At 42.8% G+C, this 17274-nt stretch overlaps 1 protein-coding gene across 1 annotated transcript in view; it reads right to left on the bottom strand.

Annotated features, from left to right (window-relative positions):
- ABHD12B (abhydrolase domain containing 12B) overlaps window positions 1-17274 on the bottom strand; it is a 39075-nt gene extending 21801 nt beyond the window's left edge. Inside the window, exons 1-4 of the mRNA XM_081314614.1 lie at window positions 17058-17274; window positions 6083-6210; window positions 1619-1721; window positions 404-523 (exon numbers count right to left, since the gene is read on the bottom strand). Coding sequence (XP_081170740.1) covers window positions 404-523; window positions 1619-1721; window positions 6083-6210; window positions 17058-17068 — 362 coding nt within the window. The 5' untranslated portion in view covers window positions 17069-17274. The remainder of the gene's footprint in view (window positions 1-403; window positions 524-1618; window positions 1722-6082; window positions 6211-17057) is intronic.

The raw sequence follows: 17274 nt of genomic DNA, 5'->3' as shown, positions 1-17274 counted from the left end.
ATTTGTGTAAATTAGCAAGCCAAAAAATTTACACATACACACACACATATATAATTATTTCCCTTTTTTTCTCCGTTTTCTGTTTTTGTTTTTTTTTCTGTGCTTTTAGGGTTTTATTGAATTATTTTTTATCTTTTTAACTGTAATGTTTAATAAAACTACTACAAAAAAGGAAAATCATACTGCTTAATTTATCATTTTATGGGATCTCTGTGTTGCAAATTAAGAACACTGGCAACTAATGGTAAAAAAATTCAGCTAATAATAAAGGACGTGTGAAGTCCTTGCTTCTCAGTCCGGCAGAGACTTGAAGCCACTTTCTCCCTCCCTGGATTGCCACCCCAACATAGATCAGATAGGATAATTTCGGGATTAATGTTTCTGCTGAGAGTATGAAATTCACCTGGTACCCCCATTGCCGTGGAGATAGATGATGATGGGGTTATCATCTGCGAGGGCCTCTTCATACCAGCTGAAGTCTTTTCCTTCAGCTTCCTTCCGTCTGTTTTCTGCTAGAGTATACCTAAGACAGGAAGCCAACAGGTCAGACAGGCCTCTTTTTAGTCCTCCAAGGTAGGCCAGACAAGCCTACCTCAGAAGTACTAACTTTATGTTTAAGGTTACATTAACAGAATCTTGCAAGACTGAAAATATTTCTCCCCTTCTTTCCTTTTACTCTCCAGAAAACTAGGGAGGATTCCTTTCTGAAATGTTTCCCATGCCTTCCTTCCTCCTGCAGCTGAGATTATCTTTTACATGCTGGTTGTCCAAAGGAGGTAAGCTACCTCTGTCCAAATTACTTAATGAGCCAGGTCACTGAATTAACTGAAGTAGCCAAGATGTTTATTTTAAAAAAGAATTAAGATTCATACATGCATCAACAGAAACAAGGCAAAAATGGGAGAACACTGATCCAGCTTCTCTACTAAGGGTATCACAGGAGATGTCAAAAAGATCAATGTGGCAACTTCACTCATGCAATCAAAGATGCTTTTGTGCATGCATAAAAGAACAGGGATCAATTGTACAGTTGTGGCCACCATCTTGTCTTTGTTTACTCTTCCATGAATGCCCCACATTGCTACTTTGAAGTAGAATGGAACAACTCACTGAGGCCAACTCACCCCAGGCAACTCACCATAGCCAATTTGCTGTAGCCAATTCGCCCCAGCCAACTCGCTGCGGGACAATTCAAGAGAGGAAAAGTGAATTGCAACGGGCCTTTTCTCACTTTAGGTTCGAACCCTCTCACGCTGGAAGTCCTCGAGGCTGGGTGAGCTGCAACTCATTTGTCCCTCTTTGAGTTATCCTGCTTTGAATTGTCCTGCAGCAAGTTGGCTGGGCGAGTCTGCTGGAGCGTGTTGTCCTGGAACAGGGGTAGGGAACCTTGGCTCTTTTAAGACTTGTGGAATTCAATACCCAGAATTCCTGAACCAACCATGCCGACTCAGGAATTCTGGGAGTTGAAGAGCCAAGGTTCCTACCCCTGTCGTAGACCCATTTGAAGTACGGTCCCTTAGCCACAGATCTGATCTCAAGTGAGCCTGACCACGGGAACTCCAGGTTGGACCTATATAATCTATGCCAAGGAGGCTAATGGAGCCAGGTAATTACTCACCAAATGCCAAAAGTGATTCCTGGTTCAGAGGTAAGATAGAAGTTTTGAGTGTTCTTTACAAATACCTCAGGCTTATTATAATCTACTCCAAAAGGGTAAGCCACTGCAAAAGAAAATAACGAAGTTTGCTTTCTGTAAAATCAGTTGACCTCCCCTCCCATTTCCAGCCCCCTATGCCATGACAAAAACTCTGAAAACGTCAAAAACTTAAAGTTGCTTTAACTGAGTTTTTTCCCCTGCACCCACAGAATGCTGGGGGTTAATAACATTGTGATGGACAGAACCACAGGTTCTTCAGAGGGAATGATCTACAGCAAGGGTGTCAAACTGCTGGCCCATGGGCCGGATGCATCATAGCAAAACCGCGCTTACCCCATTGCCGGCAATGGGGAAAAAAAGTCATGATACATCACAAAACATCACATGACATTGCAAGTTTGACACCCCTGATCTACAGTTATCCAACCTTGATTCTGGTGATATTTTGAACCAAGGACTAGCAATATTTTCATGAGTCAAGCACTGTTGTGTGATTCTGTTTAAGAGTATGGGCAACAAATTTCTTGAAAATGTATTTAAAGGGGCCAAGTTCTCCCATGAGATCAACAAATCTTATGTCAGATTTATGACCTCATACCTGGAAGAAAGGCACAATCACAAAGGATCCTGTGTTTTGCAATAAGATGAGAGCTTGGCCATTTCTTCTTTTAAATTTACGTTTATTTAAATGGATATAATCTGAAGCACCCCTTCATGGATTACTGCCTTGTCGTGCTGAAGGGGCTTGCGTAATTCAATGAAGCTATGAGCTATGCTGTGCCAGGCCACCCAAGACGGACAGGTCATAGCAGAAAGTTCTGACAAAACGTGATCCACTGGAGAAGGAAATGGCAACCCACTCCAGTATCTTTGCCATGAAAACCCCATGGATAGTATAAAAAGGCAAAAAGATATGATGCTGAAAGATGAGCCCCTCCGGTTGGAAGGCATCCAATATGCTATTGGGGAAGAGCAGAGGACTAGTACTAGTAGCACCAGAAAGAATGAAGCGACTGGGCCAAAGCCGAAAGGACGCTCAGCTGTGGATGTATCTGGTGGTGAAAGGAAAGTCCAATGCTGTAAAGATTTTTTTCCATAGGAAGCTGGACGTAGTCAAACAAGAGATGACAAGACTAAACATTAACATCTTAGGTATCAGCGAACTAAAATGGACAGGAATGGGTGAATTTAATTCAGATGACCATCAGGTATACTACTGTGGGCAAGAATCCCTCTGAAGAAATGGAATAGCCTTCATAGTCAATAAAAGAGTAGGAAAAACAATACTAGGATACAATCCCCAAAATGACAGAATGATCTCAGTTCAAATCCAAGACAAACCATTCAGTATTACAGTAGTCCAAGTCTATGCCCCAACAACCAGTGCTGAAGAGGATGACATTGACCAGTTCCATGAAGCCCTACAGCACCTCAAAGAACTAACACTAAAAAATGATGTCCTTATCATCATGGGGGATTGGAATGCTAAAGTAGGAAGCCAAAAGACAACCGGAATAACAGGCAAGTTTGGCCTTGGAGTACAAAATGAAGCAGGGCACAGGCTGACAGAATTTTGTCAAGAGAATACGATAGCAAACACTCTTTTTCAACAACCCAAGAGATGGCTCTATACATGGACATCACCAGACGGTCAACACAGAAATCAGATTGACTATGTGCTCTGCAGCCAAAGATGGAGAAGCTCTATACAGTCAGTAAAAACAAGACCAGGAGCTGACTGTGGTTCAGACCATGAGCTTCTCATTGTAAAATTTAGGCTTAAACTGAAGAAAGTAGGAAAAAGCACTAGGCCACTCAGGTATGAACTAAATCATATCCCTGATGAATATACAGTAGTGGTGACAAATAGATTTAAGGAATTAGATCTGATAGACAGAGTGCCTGAAGAACTATGGATGGAGGTTCACAACATTGTACAAGAGGTAGCAACTAAAACCATCCCAAAGAAAAAGAAATGCAAGAAAGCAAAATGGCTGTCTGAGAAAGGGAGGGAAGCAACTAGCTGAGGAAAGGAGGGAAGCTAAAGGCAAGGGAGAAAAAGAAAAATACACCCAAATGAATGCAGAATTCCAGACAATAGCTAGAAGAGATAAGAATGCCTTCTTAAATGAATAGTGCAAAGAAATAGAAGAAAACAATAGAATAGGGAGGACCAGAGATCTCTTCAAGAAAATTGGAGAGATGAAGTGAACGTTTCATGCAAAAATGGGCATGATAAAAGACCAAAATGGCAGGGACCTAACAGAGGCAGAAGAGATTGAGAAGAGGTGGCAAAATTACACAGAACTATACAAGAGTGAGCTTAACATCTCTGATAATCATGATGAAGTGGGCACTGACCTCGAGCCAGACATTCTAGAATGTGAAGTGAAGTGGGCCTTAGGAAAGCTGAGCAACAACAAAGCTAGTGGAGGTGACAGTATTCCAGCTGAGGTATTCAAAATCTTAAAAGACGATGCAGTAAAAGTGCTACACTCAATTTGCCAGCAAATTTGGAAACTCAACAGTGACCACAGGATTGGAAAAGATCAGTTTACATTCCAAGTCCAAAGAAAGGCAGTGCCAAAGAATGTTCAAACTATCGCACCATTGCACTCATTTCTCATGCTAGTAAAGTTATGCTTAAAATCCTACAAGCTAGACTCCAGCAGTATGTGGATCGAGAACTACCAGAAGTACAGATAGGATTTCGAAGAGGAACTAGAGATCAAATTGCCAACATACGCTGGATCATGGAAAAAGCTAGGGAGTTCCAGAAAAACGTCTACTTCTGTTTCATTGACTATGCTAAAGCCTTTGATTGTGTGGATCACAACAAACTGTGGCAAGTTCTTAAAGAGATGGGAGTACCAGACCATCTTATTTGTCTCTTGAGAAACCTATATATAGGTCAAGAAGCAACACTGAGAACTGGACACAGAACCACTGATTGGTTCAAAATTGGGAAAGGAGTCCGGCAAGGCTGTACACTGTCACCCTGCCTATTTAACTTATATGCAGAGCACATCATGAGAAAGGCAGGGCTAGATGAATCAAAAATTGGAATTAAGATTGCTGGGAGAAATATCAACAACCTAAGATATGCAGATGATACCACTCTAATGGCAGAAAGTGAAGTGGAACTAAAGAGCCTCTTGTTGCGGGTGAAGGAGAGTGCAAAGGTTGGCTTGAAACGTAACATTAAGAAAACCAAGATCATGGCATCCGGCCCTCTCAATTCCTAGCAAATAGATGGGGAAGAAATGGAGGTAGTGACAAATTTTATTTTCCTGGGCTCCAAGATCACCGCAGATGGGGACTGCAGCCAAGAAATTAAAAGACGTTTGCCCCTGGGGAGAATGAGGTGGCTGGATGGAGTCACTGAAACAGTATAGAGGACAGGAAGCCCTGGAGGAACGTTGCCCATGGAGTCGCAATGGGTTGGACATGACTTTGCAACTAACAACAACAATCTGAAGCAGTCCCCAGTTTTGGAAAATCAGTATATCACCTGGAAACCAGTGATAAACATCTTAAAATCCCTGCAATTATTTTTAGGTTAGTACGATAAATGCTGTTTTTAAAACAGAAGAGAGCATTAAAAATATCAAGGGGAGCACTTTCCTTTATCTACAGCTGTGGCCTACTTCCCCATTCAGGTGGAGTATATTTAGAAATTAATACTATGCAATTGTTAACAATTTATCAATGTTTATTTAAACAAGCCTCTTTTAACTATTAGCATGACTTTGGAGACAGCTTGTTTGGCATCACAGTTAAAAGCAGGAAAGTTACAACTGGAAGTTCCAGTCTTGGCTTAAGCATAAAATCAGCTGAATACCTTCGCCAACCGGCTTCTCAGTTACCAAGAAACCTGCATGAACTTGTCCACATATCTGCCAGAATCAAGATTGATTCAAATGAAGAAAACAGCATTTAAATATATATATTCATTTGAATCAGCCTTGATTTTGGCAGATATGTGGACGTGTGTGTGTGTGTGTGTGTGTGTATTTCCTTAATTTGATTACACAGGAAAAAAGAGAGAAAAGAGAGAACTTGGAGTGAAATATAATACTGTAATCATTCTTCATTAAAATGTTTACGCAAAAAAGTATATTCATTACTTTAACAACATGGTAATTTAGAAACCTTAGGGACACTATTAAAATTGATCTTCTGCAACAATATTTTGAATGGATTTCTTGAGCAAGATGTACATCCACCCTGTATTTGAGTTACAATTGCATTATCTGACATTTTCAATAAAGATTAACAAGTCAATTTGGTAAAAACAAAGATATTTTGAGTGGTTTCCAACAAGTCCTTAATTAATAATTTATCTGCGAATGACTACCTGCATACAGGAAGAAAATACTTCCATTTTCAATTGAGATAGATGGATAAAACAATAGGAATACTTACAAAAATTGAGATATACAAATTTTCTCATTATTGAAGGGAATAGTCGAACACTCAGTGGTACAGAGACATATACAATAAATAAATACAGTAACACCGCCATGACTATAGAGATATAATTCAGAAGTTCCCTAGAGAAAAAAAAGATGGAATGAGATTTAATGTATTGCTAATTATAATAATAATTATATTGTTTACAGAGATAATCCAATGACAAATGGCTAATACTTGTGAAGGTTGCAGGTAATCCTTGACTTACGACTATAATTGAGCCCAAAATTTCCATTGCTAAGCAAGGCAGTTGTTAAGTGAGTTCCACTCCATTGTACAACCTTTTTGCCAGAGTCACTAAGTGAATCCAGGTTCCCCCATTGTCTTTGCCTGTCAGGAGCCAGCTGGGAAGGTCACAAATGGTGATAACAGGATCCTAGGATACGGCCACTGTCATAAGTACGTGCCAATTGCAAAGTTCCTGAATTCTGATCACCCCATCATGGAGATGCTGCAACAGTCATTAAGTGTGAAAATTGGTCATAAATCACTTTTTGCAGGGGTGTTGTAGCTTCAGTCACTACACAAATGGTTGTAAGTCGAGAACTACCTATATATATTACCTCCAACATTAGAAGCAGTGACTTTTTCAATTTAAGTACTGGGAAACCTAAAGAAGAGAGACAACTGATTGAGCAGAAGGACTGCACTACCGGTACAGGGTAGTCCTCAGCTTAGGAACCCATAGCTTAACGACTGTTTGTATTTACAACAGCCCCCTCCCCAAAGTTACTTAGGACTCAGTTTTGACGTTTTGATGGCTGGGCTCTCCCTGCAGTGCCATAATTGTATTTTGGATGCTAAGCCACTGGCTACAATTATCACTGCCTGCAATAAGGCATTTGATAAAGTACACCACAACCTATTACTTGATAAGATAGAAAAATGTGGGTTAGATAGCATTACCACCAGATGGATTCGGAGCTGGCTGACAGGCCGTACTCAGCGTGTGGTCCTCAATGGAACTGCATCTACAATACATGGAGGGAAGTGTGTAGTGGGGTGCCCCAGGGCTCTGTTCTGGACCCAGTGCACTTCAATATCTTCATCAATGATTTGGATGAGGGCATAGATGGGGAACTCCTCAGATTTGCAGACAACACCAAGCTGGCTGGAATAGCCAACACTCCGGAAGATAGGGTTAAGATACAGAAGGATCTTGACAGACTTGAACATTGGGCGCTATCTAACAAAATGAAATTCAATGGTGAATAAAGTAAGGTTCTACATTTAGGCAAGAAAAACCAAATGCACAGGTATAGTATATAGGTGGTACCTTTCTCAATATTAGAAACTGTGAATGGGATCTCGGAGTCCTAGTGAACAATCACTTAAATATGAGCCAGCAGTGTGCTGCAGCTGCCAAAAAAGCCAAGATAGTGCTAGGCTGCATTAACAGAGGGATAGAATCAAGATCATGTGAAGTTCTAATACCACTTTACAATGCCTTGGTAAGACTACACTTGGAATACTGCATCCAATTTTGGTCACCACGATGAAAAAAGATGTTGAGAGTCTAGAAAAAGTGCACAGAAGAGCAACAAACATAATTAGGGGATTGGAGGCTAAAACATATAAAGAAAGGTTGCTGGAATTGGGTATGGCTAGTCTAAAGAAAAGAAGGACTAGGGGTGACATGATAGCAGTGTTCCAATATCAGAGGGGTTGCCGCAAAGAAGAAGGGAACAACATATTTTCCAAAGCACCTGAAGGCAGGACAAGAAGTAATGAATGGAAGGTAATCAAGGAGAGAAGCAACCTAGAACTAAGGAGAAACTTCCTGACAGAACAATTAATCAGTGGAACAACCTGCTTTTAAGAAGAGACTGGATAACCATTTGCCTGAAATGGTTTAGGTTTCCTGCCTGAGCAGGAGGTTGGACTAGAAGACTTCCAAGGTCCCTTACAACTTTATTATTGTTATTGTTATTGTTGTTGTTAATCATCAGATGTTCATACTGGATTTGACATTTTTGTCTACCTATCAAGTCCTTACCAAGAACCTGGGATAGGCAGATGTGGATGTTTGATGGTATTACAGATATCGTCGCAGGATGGAAGCAGCTCCTACTAAGGCTGCCTTTTGCAATTGACTAATGGCAAATTTGTCAATGCCAATGGTGTTCAAGTGGTGCTCCAGTTATTTTGGGATTTGCACCCAAGGTGCCTATTACTATACTACCCTCGCTTGCCTTTGCCACAGTCGTTCTATTTCTATTTATAGGTCTTTGTATTTTGTTATCTCTTTCTCTTCTATTCTGCTGTCTCAGGCACTGCCACGTCCGTTGTCTAGATGACTACTACTACTTCTTCTTCTTCTTCTTCTTCTTCTTCTTCTTCTTCTTATTATTATTATTATTATTATTATTATTATTGTTGTTGTTGTTGTTGTTGTTATTGTTATTGTTATTATTGTTATTGTTGTTGTTGTTGTTGTTATTATTATTATTATTATTATTATTATTATTATTATTATTATTATTATTATTATTATCCCACCATCACATGACTGTGAATTATGTTTGTGCTGAAAAACTGGCATTTGTTCTGGCAAAAAGCAATCACTGTGAACAATGGGTTAGCTTAACAACCGTCTTACTTGCTTAACAGCCTCATTGGTCACTTTACAACTGCAGCGTTTGCTTAACAGCATTTGCTGCAAAAAAGGTCATAAAATAGACTGTGGTCATGTGATGACCCACTTAATGACTGCAACAATTCACAAAGGTAATTCCAGGCTCAATTAAGGTCGTAGGTCAAGGACTACCTGCACATGGCTTTTGGACTGGCACAATATAAAATGGGGAGAGCTATGGTTCCTCAAATGTTAGGCAATTGGTCTCATTGTCACCAATTGTGAGCCTTGAAATCTAGGCCAATGGCTATTGGACTTGGTTATTTTCAGCCACGTTACTTCTTGTGGTTCAAAATTACAATTTCTGCCATACAAAATTTCCACCCCAAGGCAAATTGAAACTTACAAGACAACACTGGAACTGCAGAAAGTTCTTCAGCTTCCAGTTGAAGGTTTTCATCATGAAACTAATTATCCAGATTTTGGTACAATGATATGTATTAGTGACAATGGTGTCTATGCAAAATCCAGCTAATAGAGCATTTTTAAAAGGATACTCGAGAGCATATTAAAAGGATGCTCCAAAAAAATACCTCAACGTGTCTAGGCAATATGTGTACAATGTAGGCATCATTATCAGTGTCATCATCTTCATTCTACATCAGCTAGAATCTGTTGTTTTCCATCTGATCTTTCAAACACTATTTCCATGGATCATACATAGTGATTACAGCCTGGTTTACATAACTGTCTAAGCAATGAGTGACATACTTCACTCAAATTTAGTATGTTATTTCAACCCAATTATATGTGGTTTATATAATAAGCATGGTTAAACAAACTTTGGTCTACTATAAGAAGTAAACCAAATCTAAATAGGGCAACCCTGTCGAGCTCAGGAAACCAGGAATCCAGGAAGTTCAAATGAATGTATAGGTTTATTGCAGGATCCAATTGGGGTCAGTCACTGGGACCAGAGGTTTAGTCTTTTGAGCTTTTGGAATCATCCTGGGCCCATCCTCAGGGAATTTATCTCTGGCAGACATTCTGTTCTGGACTTGTCAATAAAAGAACTTAATCTGGGTGCCTCAACTTATGGCCATAGAGACTTACAACTCATTGGGTTGTAAATCAAGAATTACCTACACACAAAACATAAACACACACAAATAAGAATAAGAATCTCTGAACTCTGGAACTTGTACTCGGGTAGAAAAATGAATAATAGGTTCTTACCTATGTCAAAAAAATTATATTCTTGAAAACCTGTTTCCTTAGCAGAGCAGGGAAAAAGCTTCTTCAAAAATGCAACTCCAGTTGGACTTCTGGGAAAGAAGTGGCGAACTGAAGACAGCTCCATTAAAAGTAGAGTACCGTATTTTCCCGCGTATAAGACAACTGGGCGTATAAGACGACCCCCGACTTTTGAGAAGATTTTCAAGATTTTTCGTCTTATACGCCGGAAAATACTTACATGCAAGTTGCCAAGTGTCCGACACAAGCCCGATTCAGACCCGTCTGATGCAGATGGTGCAAAGCCCTGCCAGTTCCCGCCCGACGCCGGATGGCTCCGCCAGTGCTGCCTCAAGAGGGAAGGGCATGAGGCGCCTGCCACGGCTCCCCGAGGACTCCTTAGCAGCTGGGGAGTGCGTGCGTGCGCAGGACTGCCCTGCCGGCTCCCGCCCGACACCGGACGGCTCCACCGGTGCCGCCTTGAGAGGGAAGGGCCTGAGGTGCCTGCCACAGCTCCCCAGGCACTCCTTAGCAGCCAGGGAGCGCGCGCGTGCGCAGGACTGCCCTGCCGGCTCCCACCCGACGCCGGACGGCTCCGCCGGTGCGGCCTCGAGAGGGAAGGGCGTGAGGCGCCTGCCACGGCTCCCCGAGGACTCCTTAGCAGCCGGGGAGCGCACGCGTGTGCAGGACTGCCCTGCCGGCTCCCGCCCGACGCCAGCCTGCCCTGCTTCCTCCACAGTGAGAGGGGAGGGCGTGCCTTCCCGGGCTCGTCGACTTGCAGCCACGCCGGAGCCGAAAGGGGCTTTTCGTTCCACCCACCCTTTGGAATAAACGCAAGAGCTCCCGGGGTCTGGCGTTTGCAAGGGGGAGGGGAAGGGGCTTAGAGGCTCTTGGGGGTGGGAAGGGAGAGTCACATTGGAGGGGGGACTGGACTAAGGAGGCTTGAAGTTGCTTTGCAAGAACAGGGGCGCTCGATTGATTTATGTACTATTTTCCGGCGTATAAGACGACTGGGCGTATAAGACGACCCAACTTTTGAGAAGATTTTCATGGGTTAAAAAGTCATCTTATACGCCGGAAAATACGGTAGTCAAGAGAGTGGGATGAAGAGCCAGCGATCAGCTCTTCATAATTCTTCTCTAAACAAGAGAGATCTTGAGATTGTGTATTCCAGACATTTACTCCTTTTGAAAGAGATTGTAAGACAAACCGGTCTCCAGCAAGTTACAAGCTTTGGGAAATAAGGTGATGAAGATGATGCAGCCAACCTGTGCTCAAAACGTGATCAACAAACACCCTTAAGGATATTGGGTTTGCATATTTCCTTTTTAAATCACTTTTGTATTTGAAAAGCTTGTTAATTGCTTTTCAGATATTAGGAACCTCTGGATCACAAGTTCTTTTATAGCACCAGGTAAGTTCATGTAAATTTAAGTTCTAGGACAATTATTTGAGATAAGGCAAAGGTAAAGGTTCCCCTGCACATGCGTGCTAGTCGTTTCCAACTCTAGGGGCCGGTGCTCATCTCCGTTTCAAAGCTGAAGAGCCAGCACTTGTCCGAGGACGTCTCCGTGGTCATGTGGCCAGCATGACTAGATGCCAAAGGCTCACGGAACGCTGTTACCTTCCCACCGTAGAGGTCCCTATTTTTCTACTTGCATTTTTACGTGCTTTCAAACTGCTAGGTTGGCAGAAGCTGGGACGAGTAACAGGCGCTCACTCTGTTACGCGGCACTCGGGATTCGACCCGTCAAACTGCCGACCTTCTGATCGACAAGGTCAGCATCCTAACCCACTGAGTCACCACATCCCTATTTATTTAAGATAAAGATTGTTAAAAGTAAAAGGAAGAAATACAAACCTGGCTTATTTGACCAAGGTTAAAATAGGTATAATATATCTGTTAACCCTTAATGGACTTTTGCTGACCAGAACTGAACAAGGCTTTAAGGATCTATTTATAGATAAGAGATGAAACATGGGAAGATTATTTGTTGTAGAAGATATTAAGTTACTATAACAACTTATACATGTGATGAAGGGGAAAGTCATTTCTTTATATATATATTTACTATATTCTTACTTTTGTGTTTTTCTTTCTTTCTGCACTTTATATTTACTTCTTTTTATTGTTTTAGTGTGTTTTGTATTAATTGTAATTTTTAATTGTAATATTTAATAAAAATTACTAAAGGAAAAATGCAACACTAGTTTTAGGACATGGCAATTTTCTAACAATAGATTTTTTTTCCAGTTACATTTATTCCACAGTAATATTTCTACTTAATTTTGTTAACATTGGTTCTCCCTCTGCAGCACAGAAGACTTTCATAAGACTATGACAAGCAGAAGAGATTATTGTGATTAAGGAATCATCTTAATCCTAATCTCCCCATACAGCTAATAAGTCACTAATTGCAGTCCACTACTGTTACATCTATCTTGTTTCTTAGGAAGATATAACTAACTGTTCAGCTGATGACCTAAAATTCTGTGGAGCTCTTAGTGCTTTCTGAGCTTGACTGTTTGCTTACTACGTATCTTCCATTACTCAACTAGGTAACATCATCAGTGTGAGTATGGGATTTGCTTCTCATTTGTGGAGTTCCTCAGGGGTCGGTTCTCTCGCCCCTCCTGTTCAACATCTATATGAAGCCGCTGGGTGAGATCATTCGTGGTTTCGGAGTGGGGTATCATCAGTACGCTGATGATACCCAACTTTTTCTTTCCACCCCGAACCAACCCAGCGATGCCCTCGCCGTGATGTCCCGTTGCCTGGAGGCGGTCCAGGTCTGGATGGGGAGAAACAGGCTTCGTCTCAATCCCGCCAAGACTGAGTGGCTGTGCATATCGGCATCTCGGGTCAACCAGACTATTCCATCTCTAACAATGGGGGGTGAGGTGTTACCCCCCATTGATAGGGCTCGCAACTTGGGCGTCCTCCTGGATTCACGACTCAATTTTGAAGACCATATAGGAGCCATGACCAGGGGGGCTTTTGCCCAGGTTCGCCTGGTGCGCCACTTGCGACCCTATCTGGACCGAGATGCCCTACGCACAGTCACTCATGCGCTCGTGACCTCCCGTTTAGACTACTGCAACGCTCTCTACATGGGGCTGCCCTTGAGGACCACTCGGAGGCTTCAGCTGGTGCAGAATGCGGCCACGCGAGTTGTGATGGGGGTTTCCCGATACTCCCATGTAACACCTCTACTCCGCGAGCTGCATTGGCTCCTGGTTGCCCTCCAGGTGAGATTCAAGGTGCTGGTGATGACCTATAAAGCCCTAAGTGGCTTGGGTCCAGGATATCTGAGGGAACACCTGCTGCCGGCATCAAGCTCCCTTCGTCCAGTGCGCTCCCACAGGGAGGGTCTTCTCAGGGTGCCACCGGTAAGAGATTGCCGGCGGACAACACCCAGGGATAGGGCCTTCTCAGTGGGTGCGCCTGCCCTTTGGAACCAGCTGCCAGTGGAGCTTAGGACTGCCCCCGACCTCCGTTCATTCCGCCGGGACCTGAAGACCTGGCTCTTCGAGCTCTCTGGCCCAGGCTGAGAATTTTAATTTTAGTTTTAATTTTAATTTTAACTGGGGTTTTACTTATGCAGGGACGAATATAATTTTTTAATATGTTTTTAACTTTTGTATTTTTGTTTTTAATCACCCTGTAAACCGCCCTGAGTCCTTCGGGAAAGGGCGGTATATAAATGTAATAAAATAAAATAAATAAATAAATATACAGTAGCTTGCCCTGCCCATATTGATGGGGGCATGGTCTTCTCCTTGGTAGTTCCTTGATCAAGACATTGTTTTCTGCTTAACTGTTTGTCTGGTGTTAATTCCTGCTTACCTGGATGTTGGCTGCTGAAGAGAATGTGTTTAGTCTTTTTGTTTCCCTCCTAGCTTCTTTATTGTCCCTTTTCAATGGTGTGTAAATATGGTTTACTTCTATGTTCTATGGCTGATTTGTCTGAATACCAAGCTTCCAGGACTACAATTCCTACTACCACCACCCCCCTCCTAACCATCAGAGACTTTAATTATGGGGTGTCAAACTGCCGGCCTGTGGGCCAGTTGCATCATGCAGAGGCTGCATCCACCCCAGCTCCAGCAATGTGAAAAAAGTCGCAATACTTCGTGGCACGTCATGTGATGTGGTGAGTTTGACACCCGTGCTTTAATTGGTCTAGTTGGAGATGATGACAGTTGTTCTCACATATCTGGAGCGTGCCATATCGTGCAAGATCTATTCCATTTTACTGCATAACATGTTTGTTATAATATGCAATATGTTCTGAATATGTATGCTTTGCACCATGTCCTAATTAAAAGAATAAGTCAAGATAAGATAACCCTATTTTTCCAATCTTCTGGGATCTGATAACCAGACTAAGCTAGAAAATAAAAATGGGGAGGTCAGGGGGAAAAAGGGAATCCTATAAAAGAATGCATAAGTACTCTGCACAGTCTCAGGGGCCCTAAATTACTAATGGAATGTGGATTAGAACCTAGGCAGGGGCATCTGTAATTGGGATGGAGGGAATATGTCAACAATGTGAAAACAGCTGACACAACTGGACAGTCAAAACCCCAACAATTGCATGTGTGTAAAGGAGGCTTTATTGATTCAACTGACACACAACCCTGTGGGCACTCCTGGGCCTAAGACTAACTTCACACTCTAATTTAGTGGTTCTTAAACTTGGTTTAATCTGGGTTTATGGCAGAGGTAATGGAGCAATTGGCAATTGTGAGTCCTCTTTGGGACTGCCCATTGCTGAGACATGGTCATACTGACATTGAGACCAAGAAAATTGGATTAAGCAGCACTACCGGTATAATCTCCACTCACACGTGCTGAAAAGAGTCAAACTGGATGCAATGATAAGGAGAAGGGGATTTTTTTCTATAAAATGGCAACTCTAGGGATCTTAGGCTCCCTCACTGTGGTGTGACATAAGGGAGTCAGGCTTTTGCCTGGAGGAAAGGTGTAAGCCAACATTCCCAAGGAGATGAAAAGATGAAGAGATTTATCTGATCAGGTTCAACATCCCTAAAGAACTGGGATCACACCTACAGACTGGGAAGGGAACAATTTGTGAGCCATGCCAATAGAGCAGGGGTGTCAAACTCAATTTCATTGAGGGCTGCATCAGCATTGCGGTTGCCCTCAAGGGGCCGGGTGAGTATGGCCAGGGTGGGCGTGGCCTACTGGGTGGGCGTGGCTAGTGTGTGTATGGTCTACTGGGTGGGCGTGGCCAGCTCTACATCATTTGCATCAAGGGTGCCTATGGGGGCCTGGGCAGGAGTGGGACAGATCTGAGGGTCTCTGGCAGAAGGAGGGTCTCTGGGCCAGGGCCAAGGCAGTGGGGGCCATTCCCTCACTGTTTCCAGGATGGCTTCACGGGCCACATGAAACCACTTCGCAGGCCGGATCCGGCCCCCGGGCCTTGTGTTTGACATGTCTGCAATAGAGGAAGAACAGATGGCACTCCAGCAGGGAAACGGGGCCAATCCTTTGTCTGGTTGCCAGGCTGGGTTGCTTCAGTTGAAAAATTTACATACTGATACACTTCACGCTGTTTTCATTCAACCACCCTAGTATAATCATTATTCTGATCACCTTTGACTTGCCAAAATACTCTAAACGGATTTTCTTAATTATTCAAAGCAGCTTTAAATGCCTGCGTCAAAATGGATGAGTGTCTTAATATGAGCAGTGCCTGCATTATCAGAACTCTCATCTCAGCACACCTGAAAAGCTATCATTGGACATGCCTCACATATTTTCAAATCTGCCCAGCTTGCATTCTGCAAAGTTTCTATTCCAACTAAACATATGAAGAACCAAATCCTGGTAAATAAGGTGGTTATCAAATATGTTAAACTATAGTTTGTTTTAACATACATTGTTGAACAATACACCGTTGAGTAAATTTCTAAAATGAACTAAAATGTGAGGGGAAATAAATCATACATTAATCTACACACTACATTTATATCATATACGATGGTAATTAAAATGAGTTAAGACTGAAAGAAAAAGTTCTGCTTTTTAAAACTTTCTGTTCCCAAAAACATCCAGTAGATGCCAGGTATCTCAATCTTGACTACTTTTAAGATATGTGGACTTCAGCTCCCATATTTCCCCATGCTGACTGGTGAATTCTGGGAACTGAAATCCATACATCTTACAAGTTGCCAAAGTTTAGGAAACCCTGTTTTGGAGGACCAACAGTTGCTAAATTTGAGACTATCATCTGTTCTATTTTCCATCTTGGAAGATGTGTTTGAACACAGTAGTAAAACAGTTGGATTTTAGTGAGAGGTATTGCCTAGGTTTAAATGACACACGTGACCAGGCTACTGGAATATCCCATTTATGGAATATATTGGATCATAAACTAATCAAATGAGCTGGATTTCATCCACGAACTAACCAGCTCTGATTATGTTAGAATCCACCAGATTCTGCCAAAGTCAACTCAATACATTGTATATAATAACTTAAGGGCACAGAAAAGGCAGTGGTGCATTTTGGGCACTTTATGTACTTCAAATGATTATCACAACAGCTCACTTAGACCAGAGATAATGGAGGTGGAAACCTCTTCAAGACTTAAAAAGTTCACCAGATTGCCTCGACTCAGATTCCACTACTCAGCCCATTTCACTAGGCTAGTATAAGGATACAAAAGGATGCCTTCCATTTACACTAATCTGGAATCAGGCTGAGATTTGGAGTAGTATGCAAAGTCCCCCATGCCAGCTTCTTGGAGTACCCCGGGACTGAGCGTCAGGAGCGCGTTTCGATCCGTTTCCACCCCCCTTTACCTATCGCGCACAAGGGCGGCTCATTTCCCAAACTCATGCGCCCGTTCTTAAATTTTATCCATTCGAAAACCGGTTTGGAATTTACTTCTGAGAAAAAGCTCAGCTCGCCTCCTCCTCCGCCCGCCCTTTCTCCGCCCGACCGACCGATGAAATGGAAAGCCAAAGGAGCAGATTGTGCAGCGACGCGGAGGCGAGACGGCCGGACGCAAAGAGCAATCTCAAGAGACCGACACCGGAGGCAGTAACCCCGGCTCCCATCGCTCTCCGGACCTTGCAGCAGCGCCTTACCCGTCAGACATCTCGGAGGAAGCGGCGTGGCCCACGGCAGCCGAGGCGAGCGAACCACTTTTCTTGACACCCGAGAGGTAGCGCGGATACCCGGCACCTACGCACCTCGCCGCTTCATATTCTGCTGCTAAGGAAGAAACCAGCAACTCTCCGCCTTCACGATGGGGCGGATTGGAGCTGGAGTCCGCCGAGGTCGCCCAATCGACGGATGGGCGGC

The sequence above is a fragment of the Vipera berus genome (genome assembly GCF_964194415.1).
Source record: "Vipera berus genome assembly, chromosome: 1".
NCBI classification, from domain to species: domain Eukaryota; kingdom Metazoa; phylum Chordata; class Lepidosauria; order Squamata; family Viperidae; genus Vipera; species Vipera berus.
This window is presented reverse-complemented; position numbering and strand designations above follow the sequence as displayed.